The sequence below is a fragment of the Perna viridis genome, chromosome 2 (assembly GCF_037379345.1).
Source record: "Perna viridis isolate PV_CMFRI_1.1 ecotype Kerala chromosome 2, ASM3737934v1, whole genome shotgun sequence".
In the NCBI taxonomy this organism is placed as follows: domain Eukaryota; kingdom Metazoa; phylum Mollusca; class Bivalvia; order Mytilida; family Mytilidae; genus Perna; species Perna viridis.
Window position 1 is genome coordinate 19,805,451 of NC_142446.1, and position 22,590 is coordinate 19,828,040.

At 32.6% G+C, this 22,590-nt stretch overlaps 1 protein-coding gene and 1 long non-coding RNA gene across 11 annotated transcripts in view; one reads left to right on the forward strand and one right to left on the reverse strand.

The window, feature by feature from the left end:
- The window catches only part of LOC148623970 (uncharacterized), a 38,024-nt gene that overhangs the window by 7,187 nt on the left and 8,247 nt on the right, over positions 1-22,590 (forward strand). For 4 of the 8 annotated variants that reach the window (XM_088566347.1, XM_088566344.1, XM_088566341.1 and 1 more), the window contains exon 2: positions 14,425-14,600. In XM_088566347.1, coding sequence (XP_088422473.1) covers positions 14,432-14,600 — 169 coding nt within the window. In that variant the 5' untranslated portion in view covers positions 14,425-14,431. Of the gene's footprint in view, positions 1-1,433; positions 1,539-5,910; positions 5,946-10,834; positions 10,971-11,523; positions 11,670-14,424; positions 14,601-22,590 lie in introns of those variants that run through there. The other 4 variants (XM_088566342.1, XM_088566345.1, XM_088566346.1 and 1 more) reach the window with 4 other exon arrangements.
- The window catches only part of LOC148623971 (uncharacterized), a 31,954-nt gene continuing 10,692 nt past the window's right edge, over positions 1,329-22,590 (reverse strand). The window contains exons 2-4 of one of the 3 annotated variants that reach the window (XR_015919584.1): positions 10,789-11,001; positions 2,734-3,221; positions 1,329-1,498 (exon numbers count right to left, since the gene is read on the reverse strand). This is a non-coding gene — a long non-coding RNA (uncharacterized LOC148623971). The remainder of the gene's footprint in view (positions 1,499-2,733; positions 3,222-10,788; positions 11,002-22,590) is intronic. The other 2 variants (XR_015919585.1, XR_015919586.1) reach the window with 2 other exon arrangements.

Sequence of the window (22,590 nt, forward strand, 5' to 3'; positions counted from 1 at the left end):
ACAGTTTCTGAAAGGAAAAATATTTCTGTACATTTTATAGGTGCATTTTGCTTCTTGTGATGTGCAGCCTAATCTCCATAATGATTTCTAAATATACCCCTATCTTGTGAAAACACTGGGATTTCCCATGTTATTTATAGACACTTCACTTCCGGTGACCAGTACTGCACTGCAAGTCTGCTAACCCCACATGCCATTCTGAGCCGACATATGTAGAATCATGCTGATATATAGTCCTCTGCAGGTTAAAGTTAAGGTAAAGTCCAGAGAAGCCATTGAATATTGTGAACTTAGCATAGAAGCCTATGGGAAGTGGAATTAGTGGTTTCTAGCCTTAAGTACCAAAAGAGACTAAATTCAATTATACATCTATCAGTGATATTTACTTTTCACTCTATTTACTAAGAGTTTTAATCGCGAAAATCTGTAAATTTGATTAATTCTTGCTTTTGAGGTTGAACATGGCTTTTATTTAAAACTTTTCCGTTCGCAGATTTTCTCTCTCCGTCAAAATGTGCAAACTAAAAATCTGTTTTATCGTGATTCTGTTGAAATCTGTTGTATTGTCAGTTAAACAGCATTTAGTCTGTGAGGTTTTGTTTGTTTGTTTGTTTGTTTTTTGTTTAAAGTTATTCCATGCATTTTGTCTTATGAATTCAGTTTTACGTTTTACTCTTAATACCTTTCTCACGCTTCCAGTCCCGAATTTTTATGTTTGTGTAACAATAACACTATCTCTAATTCTATGGTTTACAAAATTTAACACCATGCTGATTTTTTTTAATTGAAAAGGCAATTACACTACACATGTGCACAAATTGTGCAGGACGCGGCATCGAAAAACACCCCGATGGCGGCATAACTTCTGGTTGGTCAGAGGACTAAGCGACATTCCTCAAAAAACCCAAAATTAATACAAACCTTTCTTCACCCTGTTTTAAAATTTTATTAATATCAACCTAATCTAGAGCAGACATGAATCTTTTCGTGAAGCTGAAAGCATGCATCTCACACCCTTTCTCATCAAAATTATTGAATCTATCTAAGTACATGTATAAATACTATTATACGATCACCCCCAATCAAAATTTCCTTAAGTTTCATCCTTTTTGCAAGTATATATGATGCAACCTAATATTAACAAATTATAATTCAACAAGGAATGTACAGCTTCCCGGATTGCAGTCTGACACGACCCTAAAGGTAAACCCCTCAACAATATAGACAAGTATTAACACAACATTCAAGTTTGATACAACTCTGAATTTTTCGTTTTATTAATAGTAACTAAACCAGGAATAGCGGAAATCAAAGGAATAACAGTGTGATAAATAAATATTGAATTTATTTCGTTTTTTAAACATTTTTTGTTCCAAACAGTTCTTGACTTCTTCACATATTTGATAAATATGTTCCTTCTATTGCTGTTCATCTAGGTATAAACACATGTTGATCCAATCCGACATAAGCTGTTCTATCACACTTTCCTGTACTTCCCCTGTGAAATAACAACTGCATTATATAGTAATACTGCAGAGGTAATACTGACTGTATTTATAACAATAGTATACATGTATGTATATTTAGATAAAAAAAAGTTAAGTTACTATAAATATATATGTGTATATGTCTTAAATACATACATGCACAAGTATAGCTACATATAATTTATATGTAGCTATACTTGTACATGTATTCTTTTCAGGTTTAAAAGTAGTAAATTTCTCTATTTCCTTACTGTTTTTTATCTTGTTAGCATTTATATCATAAATCCTACAAAGATGACAGATACGAAAATCCTATTATGGAAAACAAAGAAAATATTAAATAAATATAACATTAAGGAAATTAAGAAATTTACTACTTGTAAACCTGAAAAGAATACTTTTCAGTTGTTGCAGTGTACATGTACTATGTTTAATATTTAAGAAGTACTAGGGAATGCCAATCATATTTGTTAAATAATGAAAAAATTATAGGTACTGGTCGCATGCACTAAGTCTTGTTTCTATCACTATCCACACGTACATTTGTACATGTTCCCTGGGAAAAAATCTTCACAGGGTATTTGTGGATATTGATAGAAAGAAGTGCCTGACAAGGCTGTGCTATGCGGAACACTTTAAGAAAGAATGCTAGTTCAAAATTATAAATAATATATTTAGTTAACTAATAAAGACACAGACCATTTTTATCTTTCAGGAGGGGGTCGTGTGCTTATATTTTATTGTCAGATTATAATTAAAAATCAAAGAATTTGGTGCTCTTTTTTTTCAAAACGACCATACGATCTGGCCCCTCTTCATTTATAAATATGGTGCCTATAACAAAACCTTGTGACGAATTTTAACTAGCTTTCCGATTGTCATGTGCTCAGAATATAATATATATATAGCGTCGTAGCATTATATAGAACCTGTTCCAAAAAGGCAAAATCGTAACTTGTCACCTTGTGATTATACAAGAATCATGCATTAGCTATTATTAAATTCTACTCTCATCTTGAATGATTTTAAGATCGATACGATTGCCGCACGATGATTGAAATCAAGAATGAAGCTACAGGACAGTACATGTACGTTCTTCATTACAACCTTTGACCCTTCTGGTTTACTTAATAATGTACGTGTGTTGCGTCTTCAACGGTAAAAATTTAAGTTTAAGGGGATTACTTCTATATGCGACTTAACTAATAACATTTTTTTTACTTTCTAGGAAACTATAAATACTTACCATAAAATTAAAACGCATGATCCAATTTTAATCCACAGTTTACCACCAATATAAGATTTTTTCACAACTTATCCATCCAAAGAAATCATCGGTTTACAAATCTGTCAAGCAAACGGCACGATCTACACTTGTCGTTTCCTGTTCATCATACATGTAGAAAGCACTTTCCGCCAGTCATACATTATCAACACGTGAATGTCGTTCATATTAGATAATTTTCCGTGTCAGAACCAACAACGGCCTATCGCACCATTTCCTTCCCGATAGTCCGAATTTCCTTTGACCCTGCAACCCTCCTCTTTTTTATTTGGATATTGATATGTCGTGTTGGGGTCAGAACGATGTGCCATACAAAATGTTGGAGATTTAGGGGTACCGCGGAGTATCGCCCTTCAACCGCTTGCAACGACTTTCAGGTTCAAATTGTGCATGTCACACTACCTAGTTCGATTCCGGAATCATTTTCCTGTATGCTGATACCAAATTTGCTACAAAAAGTACATTTATTATTGAAGTTTCGATAATTTTCCACGAGAGACCCTGTTTTGTTGACATTTTAAACCGTAATAGAGAGTAGGCGGAGCTTGTTACCTTTGGAACGGAACGGAGCAGAAAGGATTTTTAAAACCGGAATCTAAATGAATATTTCAAAATTCCGCTGAAAAATTACGTGCCCGCTACCCTTCCATTCCAAAAGTAACAAGCTCCGTCTACTCTCTATTACGGTTCAAATTTAGAATTGTAATTAAGAAATGAATAATATGTTAATTCAGGATCCAATAACAAGACAAAGATTAAAAGATTAATCAAAAGGATTAAAACACCAAATTTAATGTGTAGGTTCAAAATCTGTATCTTGAAGTGCACAGAGAGACAGACTAGTTAGTTAATAAAGGTATAATTGCGTACGGTTTTCTTGATACTATATTATTATTCACATGCCCGGACTGATTACTAGTTATTGCCCCGGACCGATAACATATTTTTACACCCGATATCATTAAATATGTTAAATTGCACGTATCAAGATTGAATATGTGACAATGCCCTCATCACAAACAACTATAGTGTTTATTTCATTGAAGAAAGTCTTGTGGTAATGTCCCGAGCATTATCATATTAGAGGATTGACTACCTTTTGGGTCTCGGGCGGAATCGTGTGGTAATGCCCTCTTGACATAATGAATACAACTAACCCTGTGTCAACCTTTGCTAGAACTCTAACAAATAGGCTTCTGGAACAGGGTTATGTTGCTACAAGATTGAAGTCATCACTACAGAAGTTTTATGGTCGTCATCATAAACTGGTGGATCGTTATGGTGTATCCATCAGCACCATGAAAACTCATGTATTCAACGGGTCATAGTTTTCCTTTCCTCGTTTGTCTACCCCGGACTTGACTTTTTATGAGCAACTCGGCGGGTTTTTCTAGAAAAGCAGAGGACACTTACCCTACCGGTGCACCTGGTCCATGCTGCCAGTTTTTAATGGAGTCCGAGTTGCTCATTTACTTTCGTTACTTTGTATGTATGATTTTAGTTACTTTATGTTCTTTGTTGTGAATGTCTGTTTTCCATGTCTGGTCTTTGTCCCTGGATTACATTCTTTTGATTACCGCTATAACCTTGGTTCCCTTGATTACTCTTTAAGAATAGTTTATTCTCCTCTGATTTATTGATTGATTGATTATTGGGGTTTAAAGCCCGAGCAGCAATATTTCAGTTATATTCAGGCGATGAACATGAAATAGGATGGGATGATAAAATGAACATGAAATGATGATGATGGAAGGAAAAAAGGGATGGGGCACAAGGATAATAGGGTCGACAAATTTTGATTGCCACAAGAAAAAGGGAGGAATGGGTAGGGTCGGGCAATTTAGCCTCCTGTGGCGGAGCGTAAAGGTTCCTACTCCTATAGAATACCACAGCAGGGTTCGATGAATGTGGCATCTTTCCTAACTCGGTGCACCACTATGGTTTGCGGTCAGGTTTTCCGTATTATAGCCTGACAACCCCAGCATGTAACACGCCAAGGATACCCCATTCCGCCACCTGGGGCACTCAACCCAGTTGCTCTGTGGGCAGAGCACCTAGCCTCTGGCTAGGTTTCTGAGCGCTATTTAGTCGCCTTATACGACAAGCTTAGTGCTGCTGCAGGCATATTCTTTTGACACCCGGACCTGCACGGGACTATTCTTCTCTGAAATAACACATATTCAGTATAGTGATACATGTGTGTGAACGGAGAATATATGACTTTCAATATTTCTTGAATCTTGTTACTGCAATGAACCTGACGATTCTATTTCTTCTTTGTGGCTGAAGAGGATCTTGAGCAGCGGAAAGCTTATTCATGTAGAACTATATTTTTTGTCATATCAAATATTCGTGGATTAATATCAATTACAGGTAATTGATTTATAAATAACACATTTTTATATCACAGATCACAAGTACTAATTCGGTTTACATCGTTCTATAGGGATTATACCAATACAACGTCATATTGTGCAGGAACAGATATGAGCCTTGTCGTTTTTATCTTATTGCTCCGTTTAAAGTCCATCCTTGAAAACCTTAGGTGAAGAAAACAGTAACAAAATTCTGATATAATTTAGATATAAGAATTTTTGCCATCTCGTGGATAAGCCTGCCAAACATGGACGTGGTCATAGAAACCCAGTTAATTGAAGGTTTTTGAACCGTGATTAATCGTTTCGTTTAGTTATCCTTATAATAACGATCATCAATGAATGAATCACTTTGTTCACATTTACGCTAACTTACAAACATTTATTCGGTCGTGTTCGTCTTTCTGCATTAAATTACAAGAAATCTACGAAAAAATTACAGTTACGGCATTAATTATTTTTTGATAGTGGGTAAGTGCAGCTAAGAGTTAATCAAAGTTCATTAATTTACAATTTCCAAACGGATTCTCTTTCACTGGAGCAATTGTTTTGGCATGGCCTAGTTAACCAATATTTTAACGAAGTTCAACCCCACTGTGCTACCTAAAGTGATAAGATAGTGCATATGTTGATGATTTTCTTTCAATAGAACTCGTGTCAGTGTCCAATGAGAAAACAACTTATATGGACGAACTTCCAGGGCTTCTTTGTTGAGATTTACCATAAATATAATTCGTTAAAATTGTAGAAGTATGATAAATCATGTTCTGAAAATGAAGAAATACAAGCATGAGACTGGTAAGACATTTTGAATTTGCCTCTTTTTGCTAAAAAAAGGGGAATAAAAATGCACGCAAAATATTACTTATGCACAGGTCTTGCTCACATAATCAAATATGCAGTCCGTTTAGTATATGTTAAAACACGAAAGGGGTAAATACAGATTTAGGGATGCCTCGCTTCAACTCATTTTTTTCAAATAAAGTCAAATATATTACTATTCACTGCTCAGGAATCACTTAACAAATGATCAACCAAATTAAAACAAGTAAGTATCACCATCAAATCCTTCTAATCAAATCAAAGCAAGGATTTGAACATCCAAACTCCACATTTCTTCAATAGATTCAGGTCACCAGCGGTGGATATGCACAATAAAAGAGTAAATTGCCGCTTATGAGGTAAAATAAAAACCCAGACGAAATTATCTAAATTAACTTAATTATTGTGCCTTTGTATCGAACGGAAATATAAGTAATTTGAAATTAATATTTAAACGTTTCTTCTTTCAAATTTTAATATTAGAACGTATAAAAATAAAAAAAAAATAACGTCGTTTCCGCTCATCCAATCAAAAGATAGAGGACGTCACTGGCGACCCGGGGCTATATTTGAGAGAATCTTGTGGAAGGGCTGCCTGGTTACAGTGTATGGACTTTTTGTATCGCGCTAGATTTCTTATAAATAGGCTTCTGAAACAGGGTTATGTTGCTACAAGGTTGAAGTCATCACTACAGAAGTTTTATGGTCGTCATCGTGAACTCGTGGATCGTTACGGTATATCCATCTGTACTACGATAACTGATTTGTTCAACGTGTCATGGTTTTCCTTTCCTCTTTCATCTACCCTGGAGTCTTGACTTTTTATGAGCAACTCGGTGTGTGTTTTTAGAAAAGCAGAGGGCGCTTACCCTACCGTCGCATCCTGTCCAACTCTCCCAGTTTTTAGTAGTCAAGAGTTGCTCATTTACTTTTGTTACTTTGTAGTTGTATTATTTTGGTTATTTTATGTTCTTGGTTGTGTGTGTTTGTTTTTCCGTGTCTGGTCTTTGTCCCTGGATTACATTCTTTTGATTCCCGCTAGAATATTGGTTCCCTTGATTACTCTTTCAGCAGTAAGTAGTAGTTGTAATATATTGCAATTTTATTTGAAAAAAAATTTATTTGAAGCGAGGCATCCCCAAATCTTGGATCAACCTTTTCGTGTTTATATACTAGTCGGTCTGCACATTTGAGCCCCTGTGACTTTATGTTTGAACGTTATATTTTTGCTTTATATTATGATTATTTTACTGAAACTGTGGTGGGAGCAAGCCCCTGTGACTTTATTTATGTTTGAACGTTATATTTTCGCTTTATATTATGATTCTTTTTCTTAAACTTTGGTGAAAGTTCTAAAATTATTAGCAGTGGTTATTTTTAAAATATAAAATGAATGTAAGGTATATATGGTCGTTTTAAAACATTTTATTACGATTTTTCTATTTATAGACGCTAAAACTGCAATGGACAGAAAATGGAACACTGTTTCCCGTTGTGACAAATTCCCTACACATGCACTTTTTAAAGTTGTTGCTGTTGAAACAATATCAGTTTCCACTCATTTCATTATCATCTTTACGAGTAATGTCCCTTTTAAACAATTTCTTTCAATCGCTCATATCTTGAAAACCATAATAGATAGGATCAATCTGAAAACAGTTTCATGTACACAAGCAGAAGACCCAATTAATAAACATGTACTTTATTATCAAACCATACAGGAGTATAGCCCATAAAACATCATACTAAAGTTTTGAAAATTAATATTTCGTGAACTGGAAGTTGTAGAGACATGGGACCTTCATCAATGATCTTTGGTCCATGTAACCTTCATTGGAACTCGAGGTAAAAAATCACAGTGCTAGTTTTTGTTTACTTCCAACTTTTACTTTGACATGACCCAGTTTCGTCATCTTTCAAGATATCATTACCAAATTTGGACCATCGATAGAGCTCATTTAAGACTTATAGGATGATCCTCTGAAAAATTTCATCATCCATTGTAGAAATTACCTCCCGTTTATTAGCGTTTTTTTTACAAAATGGTCAACATGGTCCCCTAACACATTTTCACGATATCATAACCCTACTTAGTGAACATGTAGATGTCATTATATTCTGTTAAAGAAAAACCCTGCTAAGGATTTCGTTATCATCATTAAGAGTTATGTCCCTTTAAAACAATTTATTTCAATCGCTCATATCTGAAAACTGTTTCATGTACACAGTTTGAAGAACTGATGAATAAACATATACGTGTATTTTGTTATCAAACCATACAGGAGTTATATCCCTTGAAATATCATACGTAAGTTTTAAAAATCAATGATCTTCTATCCATGTGATCTTTCATTTGCATTCAGGGTCAAAGGTCAAAGAGTGTTTTCTTTAAACCTTTTCTATGATATGACCCTGTTTCGTTATATTTCAAGATATTTCCAAATTTGGACTATCAATAGTGATAATTTGTGACGTCTACAGGATGACCCTGTTAAGAATTGTATCATCCATCGTAGAAGTTACCTCCCGTTTGTTAGCGTTTTGTTCAAAATGGTCAACATGGTTCCCCGAACACATTTTTCGGGATATCATAATCTTACTTAGTGAACATGTATATGACAAGCCAAAGTTGACAAAAATCAATATTTTGTAATATTAGAAAATGAAAATGAATATTACAAAATCATTTTTTAAATATTAGAAAATATTTTTTAATATTAGAAATTCATTTTGTAATATTAAAAAATCATTTTCTAATATTAAAAAATCGTAACTGCATACGACAAATGCATTTTGTAATATTCGAAAATCAATTTCTAATGTTAAAAAGTCGTTTTTTAATATTAGAAATCTAACTTGTAATATTAGAAATTTAATTTGTAATATTAAAAAATGAATATGTAATATTGAAAAATCATTTTCTTAATATTAATAAAAAAAAACCACTTATTTTACAATATTAGAAAACATATTTTTAATATTAGAAATTCATTTTGTAATATTAAAATTTCATTTTCTAATATTACAAATTCCTGAATTTGTAATATTAGAAAATCACTTTGCAATATTGCAAAATCAGTCATATTATTTAATATTACAAACTGATTTTCTAATATTAAAATTCGTAATTGAATACAAGATATGCATTTTCTAATATTAGAAAATCAATTTCTAATATTAAAAAATCGTTTTTAATTCAATTGAATTTTAATATTAAAAAAGTGTTTTGTAATATAAGAAATATAATTTGTAATATTAGAAAATGAATTTGTAATATAAAAAAATCATTTTTTTAATATTAGAAAATACTCATTTTTGTCCACTTTGGCTTGCCATACATGTAGATGTTATTATGTTCTATTAGAAAGTAACCCTGCTAAGTATTTCATTATCATCTTTAAGAGTAATGTCCCTTTCAAACAATTTCTTTCAGTCGCTCATGTCTTGAAAACAGGATCAATCTGAAAACTGTTCCATGTGCACAAGCAGAAGACCTAATTAATAAACATAAACATGTATTTTGTTATCAAATCATACAGGAGTCATATCCCTTGAAATATCATACTTAAGTTTTAAACATTTATATTTCGAGAATCCGAAGTTGCAGAGGCACATTGGACCTTCATCAATAATCTTCGTTTCACGTGACCTTTCATTTAATCCAATGTCAAAGTTCATAGAGTGCTAGGAAGCCTTCTCACGGCAAACTCCAGGCCTTGATATTAAAAAAAACGATAAGAAGTAAGTGCATAAATACAGCGTATGAAATGACCCTCTCGATAAGCCATACATCTTGAGACCAAGTTTACATCTATCAGACCATCTGTTCAAAAGTTAATTTAACAATTTAAATGTTTTGCAGAATCCGGTTGGTGGCCTTGATATAATTGTATGACATTGACCTTGTAAGTTTCTTCAAGGTCAAGTAATCATAAGATGTATAGTGGTAGTTTCATGTCTTTACGACTTCCGGTTCTGGAGTTTATTATTGCATCACATTTCAATAATTATTGTGCTCAAAATGAGCTTCGGAATTGCCCATATTGTTTTTTTTTGTAATTTTGTTGCATATGTTCTGTAGATTATTACACAGTTTTCAGATTTGAGAAATCTAGTCTAGTTTTGGAACTATTAAAATTTCAGTTTTTCAGAGCGAGGGTATATATTTCAAAACCCACAACAGACACACAAATGATCAGTACACAAAATGAAAGATCTCTTCAAGTACAACTGTTTGACAAAACACCAAGGACTAATATAAAGAAACAATGATACTACAACAACTTAAAATTTTTCATATTTTCCAATGGTTTTATATATTTCAAAAATGTAACTTTGTTGGACCAAAAATGAAACGTTTTTCATGGCGTTCATGAATGCAGTTATGGGTTTATTTTGTTAGAAATTGCAGTATTTTGAAATTTAATTAAGATTTTACACCATGCATTAATAGGCTTTTTGTTACACATGTTAGCTGCTCATAACAGAAATTTATGAAGCTGCACCACGAGATTATAACATATCATGTATGCCGAAATCGGAATGGTACTTATGACGTGCGCAACGTCATAACATAAGAAAATTATTTTACGTTAGTGGTGCTGGTTTTCGCCTTCAGTAGCAAATATTATGATTTTCTCGCCAATACTTCGCAATTGCATAATTATGTCAACAGTTAATTTTCTTCGATCTAACTCATTTTTATGTGTAAGCCTTTGCTTCCTGAAATGCACTGTAGCTACGCCACCGATACCCAATTCAAGACGGATTCTGGACAGTCGAATCTGATCCCTCCCAAGACAATGTAATAAAAACATACCTTCTCCCATTTTCTCTTTGACAGTAAGAAGTTGCAGATATTACATAGACAAAAGAGTCAATTTTGGCATTGTTCAAACAGAATCCTCCTTGTCGTAGTGTTTTTCGCCGACGTGGTTTCCCCTGTTGAACACACCTAGCCAGAAAATGTGAAGAAAGATCATTGATGGCCGATTTTACATGGTGATTTTTCTTTGTTTTCTTTCTTAACGCCCTGCAATTGTTAAAATGTTATGTACGAGGATTTATTTAAAGTGTAGTGAGTGATTTCTGTTGTCAACAGTTCCGCTATGTTTCATGCGCCACTACCATGCTAAGGAGTAATCAAGGGAACCAAGGTTATAGCGGTGGTCAAAAGAATGTAATCCAGGGACAAAGACCAGACATGGAAAACAGACATACACAACAAAGAACATAAAGTAACTAAAATCATACATACAAAGTAACAAAAGTAAATGAGCAACTCGGACTTCACTAAAAACTGGGAGCATGGACCAGGTGCAAATAATGTATACTAATTACAGGTCTATGCATATACGAAACGGAGTTTCATATCTAATTCAAAATTATCAAGAATCCCTTTTTAAATTTATGTATTACATCCGCATTGTTCAACAACGTAATAAAAGTAAATTGTAACTGTGTAAGATATTATTTCCCACTTTTACTGAACTTTGTAAAGATCCCCCTATTAAAATTTTCTAGGAGCGAGTAGAACTCTCCTGTATTAAAGTTACAATAACTATTTATAAAAGATTTAGAGGCCTGAACGGGGTGGTAACACGGGTAAACAATGTAACTTGAACGTAAAAGTTGTTTAGAAGTTCTTAAAGTTGTTGAAACAAACATGAAGTTCTTACTTTGGATCATTAGAAACTATTGGTAAGTATTACAGCCACTTCTGTTAACTTAATATCGATGAATATGGACATCAAACGTAGGTGTGATTAATCGGGTCATCTAGGGTCGAACGGTCTGTCGAAACTCGTCTACACAATTTTCTAGGATACACAAATCGTCGCAAATAAATTGCTTACTCCAAATGCGTTCAATGTTAAGTGTTATTTTTTAATATTATTTAATATGTATATGTCGTCATTGGAGCTTGTTGTTAAAGTTTTAAGTACAAGTTCATTGGGTTAGTTTTTATTACACTAGTTATATTTAGAACATCAATATGTATGTATTGTAATACACATTTACTTGACCAACATTTTATACTTTCTTTATAAATCTCATTTTAAAAAAAATAATATTGTATTTTCATCTACTACTATTTATGGAAAGAATGGACATTTTGATAATTACGGAGCCTTTTTAAGCTTGTTAATATAGAATTAGCCTCACATTCATAACAAACTTCATTTCTACAATAACACCTCCAACATTTACTGGTATTACTTTTTTATTTCATTGACAGAAAAATTTAGTATGTTCATAATATACAATGCATTTTGTATGGAAATTTAGATACTTGTGTATTCGGTTGTATTTTACCAATAGAATATGTTTACCTAAGTTTTAACTAATGCTGAAAAGTAAAGTACAATGAATGTACATATGTTGCTCATATCCATGTCCCGATGAACATGTAATGAACAGTGTACATCTATTAAGAGTCTTAGGACAAACTTAACAATAGGATAAGGAGGGATACAAATCCAGGCATGTACAAAAATGTAGTTTGTAGTACGGCAGGTACTGTTAGAGCAGTACCAATAATTTTCATTGGTACAGCATGAAATATCTAAAATTCTGTAAAAACTGTACAAAACATGATTTTTACTCATTCTGTAGTACCAATCAACTTTGGGCTGCTACATCTCTGAGAGCAACACAGAATCATCACTAATTTTGATCTTTTTTTATTTGTTTACATCCCATTTAGGAAATTAAGTACATGTACATGTACTGTAATATAATTTAGTAAAGAAAACTGAGGCTGTACATACTTGATTGAAATATACAAATGATAAAAACTGATGAACATTTATTTATTTACTGGAACAAAATGCTAATAACTTTAAGACGGTTTGATTTTGAGAGTTATGACATGAGCTAATTAGGAGTCAAAAGGGCCAGAAACAAGCATTTTCTTGGTATCTGCACAATAACTTAAGTAAAATTGAATGGATCTCTTTTAAATTATTTAAAAATTGTGCCATGCCAAAAATGTAGGACTTGGATTGTTCTTTTTTTGGGGTTGAAACTTGGTCAGAGTAAGAATAAGGGTGTCACTTAGGAGCTGGAAACATGCAATGGCATTTTTCTGAATTGGATGACAACTTGAGCAAAAGTAAATAGAACACTTTTGTTATTGTACCACAAGGTGCTGTATACCTTATAGGAAGATTGGGATTGATTTGATGCTAATGACAGGAACCATTTATGACTTTAGGACCTTAAAGGAGCCTTTTTGGGTCTTGAAAAATTTATATTTTTTAGTATGAAATGTCGTATCTCAATCAAAATTCAAAGCTGTATCAAGTTTGAATGGTGTGCCTATACTGGTCCATTTGTTCAGGGTTTTACTTCTGCAATGGTATCAAGCTGTGCCCTGCAAAGCATTTTATTGACCAATGATTAGTACATGTAGCTGTATAAGCTTGTAATAAATTGGTTTTTACAGAAATCAGTTCTAAGAGACCTTGTTTTTTTTTTGGGGGGGGATTTAGTTAAAAAATTAATGATTTTGGCTTGTTGCCTGCATAATGCCATAATTTTTTTTATCTATTTCCTTCAAACTTTGGTGAATGGTTTGCAGCTACATTTATAAATGTAAGGATATGATTAATTTTCACAATCTAGCAAAAGGGACCAATTTTTGAAGGGGTCTTAGTAAAAACTTAATGATATACAAAATGTAGGCTTGTTGCCTGGATAGTGCCTCAACTTTGACCAATTTCCTTTTAACTTTGCTGAATAGTTTGTAGATATAAAGTCATAGATGAGATTGAATTTCTCAGAAGTCATTCATTGGGAACTACTTTTTTAGCAAGGAATTTTGTTTAACATCAATGATTTAGACTTATTGCCTGTATATTTAAAATGTATGTGTAATTTGCTTGTACATGTGCAAATGAAGTGGAAAAGTAAGCGATCAACAAAACAGAGATTAGAAAGTAACTTTGATGTTCATTCCATAAAGGCTGATGATCAACAATGATATTCCCACAAACTTCAATAAAAATGCTTGACAGACAGAGTATTGAATTGTCAGATGTAAATTTATGTCCTCCTCCTGCATTCACGATTAAAAAAAAACACCTGGCACTATAAGATCATCAAGCATTCTTATTAAGTTTTAATATATAGGAAGGGCTCACTGTTGTTTAACAATGAAAAGTTCTAAAATAGCAATATGTACATCGGAATTAATTTGCTATTGTTCAACAATGAAAATTTCCATTAAAAATTGCAAATTAACACTGACGTACATATTGCTCCTTTCTGTTGTAAGTTCATGCCTCCCTTTAATAGGTGGACAGTAATGAGTTCAATTATAAACTATACACTCAGGTGTTATGAAAAAAACGATATAGATTATTTAGTTATGATATTTAGTTAAAACGACACAAGGTTTTCTATTTGGCATTATTTTGTGATTAGAATTTTTACTATTTTTTTTGTATTTCAGACCAAGAATGTATATCAATATGATTGAGTACAAGAATGATCGTGATGCTTTACTTAACTACTACAACAACCTCCTTGAAAATAATGAAATTAGTGCCTGTAAAAGACGAAAGCTGTCAGACTCTGATTCAGAGTCAAATGGCCTGATATCTGAAGAAACAAGGAATAGAGAATCATGTAAGTTGGATATAAAAGGATGTAGCTTTTTGCCAAAAGAAGTCTCAGACTAGAATGTTTTGGTTATACTATTTTTGAGCGGGTGGGCTTTTTGACCTAATTTTATTACAATATTATTTTTCGATGCTGTTTGTCTAATAGTGAGCAAATGAGCTTATCAGCAACATGTGTATGCATGGAAATAGCAGTCTTAAGATGGCCTTAAGTGATAGTTATCAGCTAAACTGTATATAGTTTGGTAATAGAGCAGAAATTTCCGTTGTATAATGGGTTGACACTGTTGTCATTCTTTGTGGTCTGTGCCGTTGTCTTTGTAGACACTTGGTTTTCGTGTGATTAGTTGAGTATTGGTTGATCTTTATAAAATTTGATAATAAAGTTCCAAAGCACAAAAAGAAGTTTGTATTGATTTTGGTGGTTATAGCTCCTACCTATTTAGAATTATGGACCAAGAAGGAGTCAAAAACTAGCATTTCATAGAATTTAACTATATACGTTTAACTCCATAGGGATGTCTATAGTTCCATGATATTCTATACCATAATGGTCAGACTGGAATTGATTTTTTGGGTTAAAACTTGAATATTTTACTTCACTATTAGTGAAAGGATATCTTTGAAATTGTATAACAAGGTGCCATACTACCTAAGGAAGACAGGGATTGATTTTGGGGGTTGGGAATTGAACCTTTTGGAATTAATGACCTAAAAGGGACCTGAAACATGCATTTTCCTTATGTCTGGACAATTACTTCAGTAAATGAGTAAAAGTGATACTCATATAAATTTTACTACAAGGTGCCAGTATTATTCTTACCACAAAAGGAAGATTGGGATTGATTTTTTAGATTGTGACTTAAGCAATGTAAGAAATAGGGGCCACAAAGGGACCAGAAACAAGTATTTTATTTCTGGTTTCTGAATGACAATTTGAATAAAAGGGAATAGATTGTAAATTAGGTGCCATTACCTCCAAGGAAGGTTTGGATTAAAATGGAGGTTTTTACTGGAACCATTTAGGAATAAGGGCTAATTCTTATCCTGTGTTAAATATCTTATCATAATCCAAATTCAAAGCTATGTCAAATTTGAAAAGTGTATCTATACTTGCCCTGACTGTTCAGCATTTAACCTCTGCTTTGTTGAAATAGGGGGTCAAACTAAAGGAAATATGTGAGTATTTCTAGAAAGCCTGCTGTGCCCCTGTGTTCAAACAATCACTTCCTAACTATGTACTGGTATATCATTTTCAACAGAACAATTTTTAACCATTTATGCTTCAGACCCCTACATAATGTCCTTATTAGTAGATAACATAAATTTGTTCTGAGGAAAAATGAGTTAAGCCATAAGCAGATGCAGGAGTGGATGCTGGGGGCTTTGGCCCCATTTTAATTTGCAAAAATGAAAATATAGTATTTTTGTGTGTAAATACTTACATTTATTATCAAGGATTGATTTTTGCCCTCCCCCTCCTTTAAGTGATTCTTTGGATCCTCCACTGTTTAAAGCTTTATGAATTTTGTTATTTGAAATGAAAGCCTAAGTATTTTTAAGATCATGTACTCTGCTACCTATAGAAACCAACCCTTATGCACAGACAATTACTCTTAATTTTTGAAATTTTGGTCAACAGTTATATATATTTTCATAAAGTAATAAATATTTACTTGTTCATTTCAATAGAAAAGCCCAAGAAAATAACTTCTGTTTGCACGGAACTGAAAATTATTGTCATTCTCAAAAAGAACCAAAGCGTTCTAATATTGACCCTGATATTATTGCATTTAAAGTGCATGTTTGATCTTGGGTGTTGTCATCCTCCCAAGTCAGGGTTTTGAGTCCACCTTCACTCCCTCAAACCCCTGACATCACTCATTCACATTTAGCAGATATCGTCCAGCCTATTCCGATTGGTTGCTTCTCCGGGTGAGAAGCACCAATGAAAATCGATTTAACATAAAATGTCTGTGGAAAGGTAAACAATAATAATATGAGGTAATCGATGATCCGATATAGTAACTGAAAGTTGTATGATGTCACAAATGATGAAATATGAGCAAAAATGATAACTGTTGATTCTGTTTATATTCTTTACTGAAAAAAATGATGTTATGTGTAGTCACTTTGTAAGTTATATCGAAGAGTCTCTATTATGAGTGATTTGATTGGATTTTGGATCCGGGTTAAATTAAAGTAACTCACTAGATGGTGCTGGACGATACCCGCTAAATATGAATGAGTGATGTCAGGGGTTTGAGGGAGCGAGGGTGGACTCAAAACCCTGACTTTGGAGGATGGGGTGTTATGAAATGAACTTGTTGGACATTAGTGGCTTACACCCCCCGAAAAAGTTTTTTTCAGTCTCTCAAGAAATAATTTAAGTTGATAAGTATTCAGCTCTCTATATATATTTACCTAAATTTTTTGTGAAATTAGCATTTTTCAACAAACTGAAAGTGCTCCAACTGGAAGCGTGCATTAGTTCAGTGTTTAATAATAGTGTTGTAAAGCTAGCTCTATGATAGCATGGGGTAAAGCTAGCTCTATGATAGCATGGGGTAAAGCTAGCTCTGTGATAGCATGGGGTAAAGCTAGCTCTGTGATAGCATGGGGTAAAGCTAGCTCTGTGATAGCATAGGGTAAAGCTAGCTCTATGATAGCATGGGCAGAACCATGCTCATTAAGAATACCCTTACAATATTGAGCCAATTGCCTAACACTTTTTTGGGGAGGTATCAAGAAATCTACATTGTGTTTGTGTTTAGAACATACATGTCAACATCTACAATATAATGTATTAGAATTTAGTTTAAAAGTGTTATGTTAGTACAATTCCTACTCTACAATTACTGTTAGTATTTTATGCCACTAGTGTTAGTGCAAAAAGTGTAAAATTAACCATTCACCTGTAGCATTAAAACCCAGTGAATTGAGGCTCATTGAGGGTTCCATCAAAGATTAGGCAAGTAAGAACCAATGTTTTATTTTCAAAAATATGCTAAGTACTGTCACAGTGTAAAAGTAGTCTTCTTCCATGCTATTAAAAAATGGGACTCAACTGAATTTATACATTTTTGCAATTATTTCATGTCATGATGCGACTTTGATTAGTAATTTTATTGCCTTAAAGATAATTACATGTTCCTTTTACCAATAAAAGAATTTGAAATGTTACCTTGACTCAATTTTTAAAAAAAATATTGCATAATGGAAAAATCATTTTAAAGTTTGACTTCTATGCAAGTATGTCATGCACATCAAAAATTTCTTTTGAATATATTCATACTTTGTGCTTGGAAGATTTGACAACCTAGATTTAAAAAAAAAACTACAGACACATTAGTACATTACATTCAACAAGGACCAGGATATTGACTTTAAAAGCAAACCTTGTGAAGCAGTTGCAATCACAGGATAACATGTGCAGTAATAAACTATTTCAGTTGTTAATTTTTTTTCCAAAATTTGTGTTTTGTGTATTTACAACCTTTAGCAACCTTATTAACTGAAAATTTTATATTCATTCTGTCATATTTTTTTTCATCATGTACATGTAGTTATTGCAATTATAAAGGACTAATTTGCAAAAGACTATTATTTATCCATTTTCCAACAGAAATAATGTAACTGCCTTGTAACATTATTTATGCTTCCTTTATTTTTCTTCTGTTTGGATTGAAGAGAAACCTTGTGTAGATACTTAAAAAAGTTGACTAAATTAAATAGTTCCTCAGATTGTCAGCTAACACTAATGCCCTAACCCTTAAAAAAGCAAGTTAATGGAGAAGTGGCTTTATAATTTGGCATCATCCTCTGCAAGTTTGAGTAAATTACTGACAAGGAAATGCCTATAATCAGTAGGCAAAAAGTAAATTTCATCATTACTGATAATTTCTTTTGCTAGGGGCCATAGGATGCTACTCTTTTTAATCTCCAACTTAAAAAAAAAATTAGATTTTACAATGTACATTTGTATCATGGTATGGTACTGTTGTCTTTTTGTGAAATAACTTGAATAATGGGTAATTTATCTATATAATATTTTACAAGGCTCCAAACCATAATTGATTTTGGGATTGTTGCCTCTACCATTTTGGGATTAGGGCCAATTTACAATTGCAGGATAAAAACTGTGTTGACAAAAAGTCAATTTATTTATATTTTCCTAATAGAATATCTGAAGTGTAGCATTGTAGCTATATAAACACATATAGTCTCATTGTTACATAGATATGCAGTACATGAATATAAATAAAAAATACCAAGAAAATAAGTAATTAATTCTTTCCTTTAAAGAACTAGCTACTTCCTTGACTGGGACTTTAAATAATATTGTCATCCAGTCAGTTATTTCATGTGATATATTTCAGGAAAGACTTCCTTTATCCTTTATCTTATGCTCAATTTGACCTTGAACTGATTTGTATACAGGCTTCCCTATTTGTACACGTATATGTAAATCAAATTTAATACAAAATTGATCAGAATGAAAATTGATTTTCATTTAATGTGTTTTTTTAAAGACTCCTTAATATTTTTTTTTCCAGGATTAAACTCCAAGGTGTTTATTAGAAACTATAAGGCTTACATCTTAACAATCATGTTCATAATAAGGTTAAGGAGATTATTCTTGAAAATAAACACTTAAATACTTTCATTTCTAAGATTGCCTCTTGACTGAACTACATAATAAAAGCACACAAAGTTTAGGAATGTTTTAAATTACTATGACTCATTATAGAAATGATTTTCTAAATTTGGTAAGCTATCCTCTGACACACAACAAAGAGATATTGAAACTGGTTTTGATAAGCAGTTTTCATTATTTGCAAACTATGTAACTGTATTTCAAAATATTTCTGGATCCTTTCCATTTAGGTGGCAAACATCTGAGTTTCCAGAACATTACTACTTAAATTTTTTTGGATAACCAAATAAGAAGAAAAGCAGCTGGTAACAAAATATTCTCTGAATGAGGTCAAAGAGTATACTATGGACCTCTGAGTTAATCTTTGGTTTACATCTAAATCCTTAAAAAACAAACTGAAAAAAGGTAAAGAATGACAAGCAATACAATGGTTTCAGCATAAGCTAAGTTGAACCAATTGACTTTCTACAGTAATGCTCACATGAAGTTAGAACAATACATTGTAATTAGGCTGATTCAAGCCTATTGCACTTAGCATGAAGTTGCTTTTTAATGCCTTCGTTCTTGCTATGAGAAGTTTCCTATCCAGTTAAGTGAAGTGTGTTATACACTAGTGAATTGTAATATTGGTGTTCTACCATTTTGTATTTTACTAACTATACATGTATGTAGACGAGTTCAATTACTGCATGGTCTTCAGTCTAGAAAATGCAAATATTTGAATTAAGTTAAATCAGATTTCTTTTTTACAATATTAAATTCATTTTCTATAGGTTTGTCAAATGAACTTCAATCAGAAGATTTTCATCCATTGAAGATTTCACCATTTTTTTTTTAATATATAGTATAGATAAGATTAAAGATTTGTATTGACTACTTTGCTCAGATTTAAGTGCAAAATAGGAACCAACAAAAGTGATGTAAACATAATCAATAGTAAGATCATAATAAATTGAATTTTACAAGGCTTCTTTCTGTGTTTATTTCCTACTTCCGTGTTTTTCAGCTACTTGATGACTGTCCATAATATGATGTTATGATTGTAGGTGTCTCGACTTTGACCTGTTTTGAAACACTGCTTCATGCCAACTATTGAAGAAGTCAGTGACTTTTACCCAAGGTGTACATTTTTTACTTAAATTTTATAAAACCAGAAATTTTTGCAGCTTTGTAATGTCCAGGTGCTGTTTTCATCCATGTTGTTTCCTTAGTGATTATCTTTGATTAATGCAAAAAGATGTACTAAGTTTTTGTAGAATAACTTGAATATTTGTTAAAATAAAATTTTGAAAAGTTTCTTATCACAAAAGTAAGTTTTTGGTTTATTTTAAGGGTAATGACCTTTATCAAGAGCTCTCATTGTCAGCCAAATTATTGTACTTTAAAAAGACTTTTCAGTACAATAACTTGAGTACAAATGCATTGATCACTCAAGGTGCCAAACCACAAAAGGAAGACTAGATACAAACATTTTCTAGTGTGAGTTGACTGTACCTCTTTGAAATTTTACTACAAGGTGTCATACCACATAAAAAGGCTAATGTATAAAATTGTCCTCAAAAAAGCATTTTATTACTCAGGCAATATAACAGTAAACAGAGCAACAGGCTCCAAGGAGCCTGAATCACTCACCTGGTGAAATTTTTGCCTTTCAAGGGCAATAACTCTTAACAAGGAATTGTCTGACAATTTTGGCTCATGAAGACTTTGGTAGAACTTTTCATAAGGATCATTTCGTCAATCAAAAGTTTTTTTCTGTTTGACAACTTTGATCCCTTAAAGACTTTTGTAGGCCTTATGATAAGGATCGTTTCGGCAATGGAAGAATTTGGCTTTAACCTAATGGTTTTGGAGACATACCGGTAAGTGAAAAAACTTCTGACTGACCCCATTGTCCTATTTTTAGTAACAATGACCATTTTATTGCACGGATCAAAAATCCTTGCATCATATCTACACAGAATACCTTAAAGAATATTCATACTATGTTAAGTTCTTTTTGGTATGGTAGTTACAAAGGAAAAGATTTTGGAAAGAAAAAACATAAAAAATAGGGATAAATCATGGAAAAAGGGCAATAATTCCAACATGACTTAACAGATCAAAATTGGTTATTTGACCAGAGATACATGTCAGAATATGGCTAAACATAATGGTTATGAAGATATTTGCAAAAAACTTCTGTCTGACCCCTATGTTCTATTTTTAGTAACAACAGCCTTGTTATTTTCAATGGATAACATATACCTACATCAGTTTTATCAGAATACCCAAAGGAACATTAATACCAAATTTGGTTTCCTTTGGTCAAGTAATGTTAGGAAAGATTTTTAAAAACAATAACAATAAAAATAGCAAAAGAAAACCTGGAAAAAGGGCAGTAACTCCAACATGGCTTAACAGATAAAAATGAAAATTTTGATGAAGATAGATCTCATAATGCTGAACTTTTTTACCCTATGTCAGAATTTAGCTGAACCCAATAGTTTTGGAAACATATGGGAAAAAGTACTGTCTGATCCCTATGTTCTACTTTTAGTAATAGTGGCCATGTTTTTCGAAGAATAAAAAATCCCGACATCAATTCTGTGCAGAATACCCTAAGGAAGATTCATACCAAATTCCGTTCCAAATGGTCAAGTAATGTCATAGAAGAAGATTTTAGAAAAAATAATTATAAACATAGCAATAAAGCATAAAAAAACTCAAACATGGCTCGGCAGATTATGATAAAAAATTGACTGCAGATAAATCATGCTGAACACTTTCATCCTGTCAGAGTTTTGCTAAACCTAATGATTTTGGAGATATATGTGAAAAACTATTGTCTGACCACCCCCATGTTCTATTTTTATTAACAGCTTCCATGTTTTTCGACAGATCAAAAATCCCCATGTCAGTTCTATGCAGGATGCCCCAAGGAACATTCATACCAAGTTTTGGTTCAAATAAGGACAAAGGAGAAGAGTTTTGAAAATTTTTTATTGATGAAAGATGCCAAGTTATGATAATAGCTCACTTGGCCTTTGGCCAGGTGAGCAAATTAAACTGATAGTCTGAATTGGCTAGTCTGCTGAGAATTTGTCAGGAAATCCCCCCTTAAATAATCCATCTGTAAAACTACAGATTTTGTTGTTTCACTATTTATGTTATAATCAGTAAGTGCAAAATATAATACATGTGCAATTGATTTATAAAACACTACAGCAAACACTGCTACCTTGGTAGATTTTCATTTGAAAATATTCCCAATAATTGATACTCTTACAGTATTTAACATGATTGTATTATAATACTAGTGAAATAATAGAACTTATTTCATGATCTTTTTTTTTTTAAG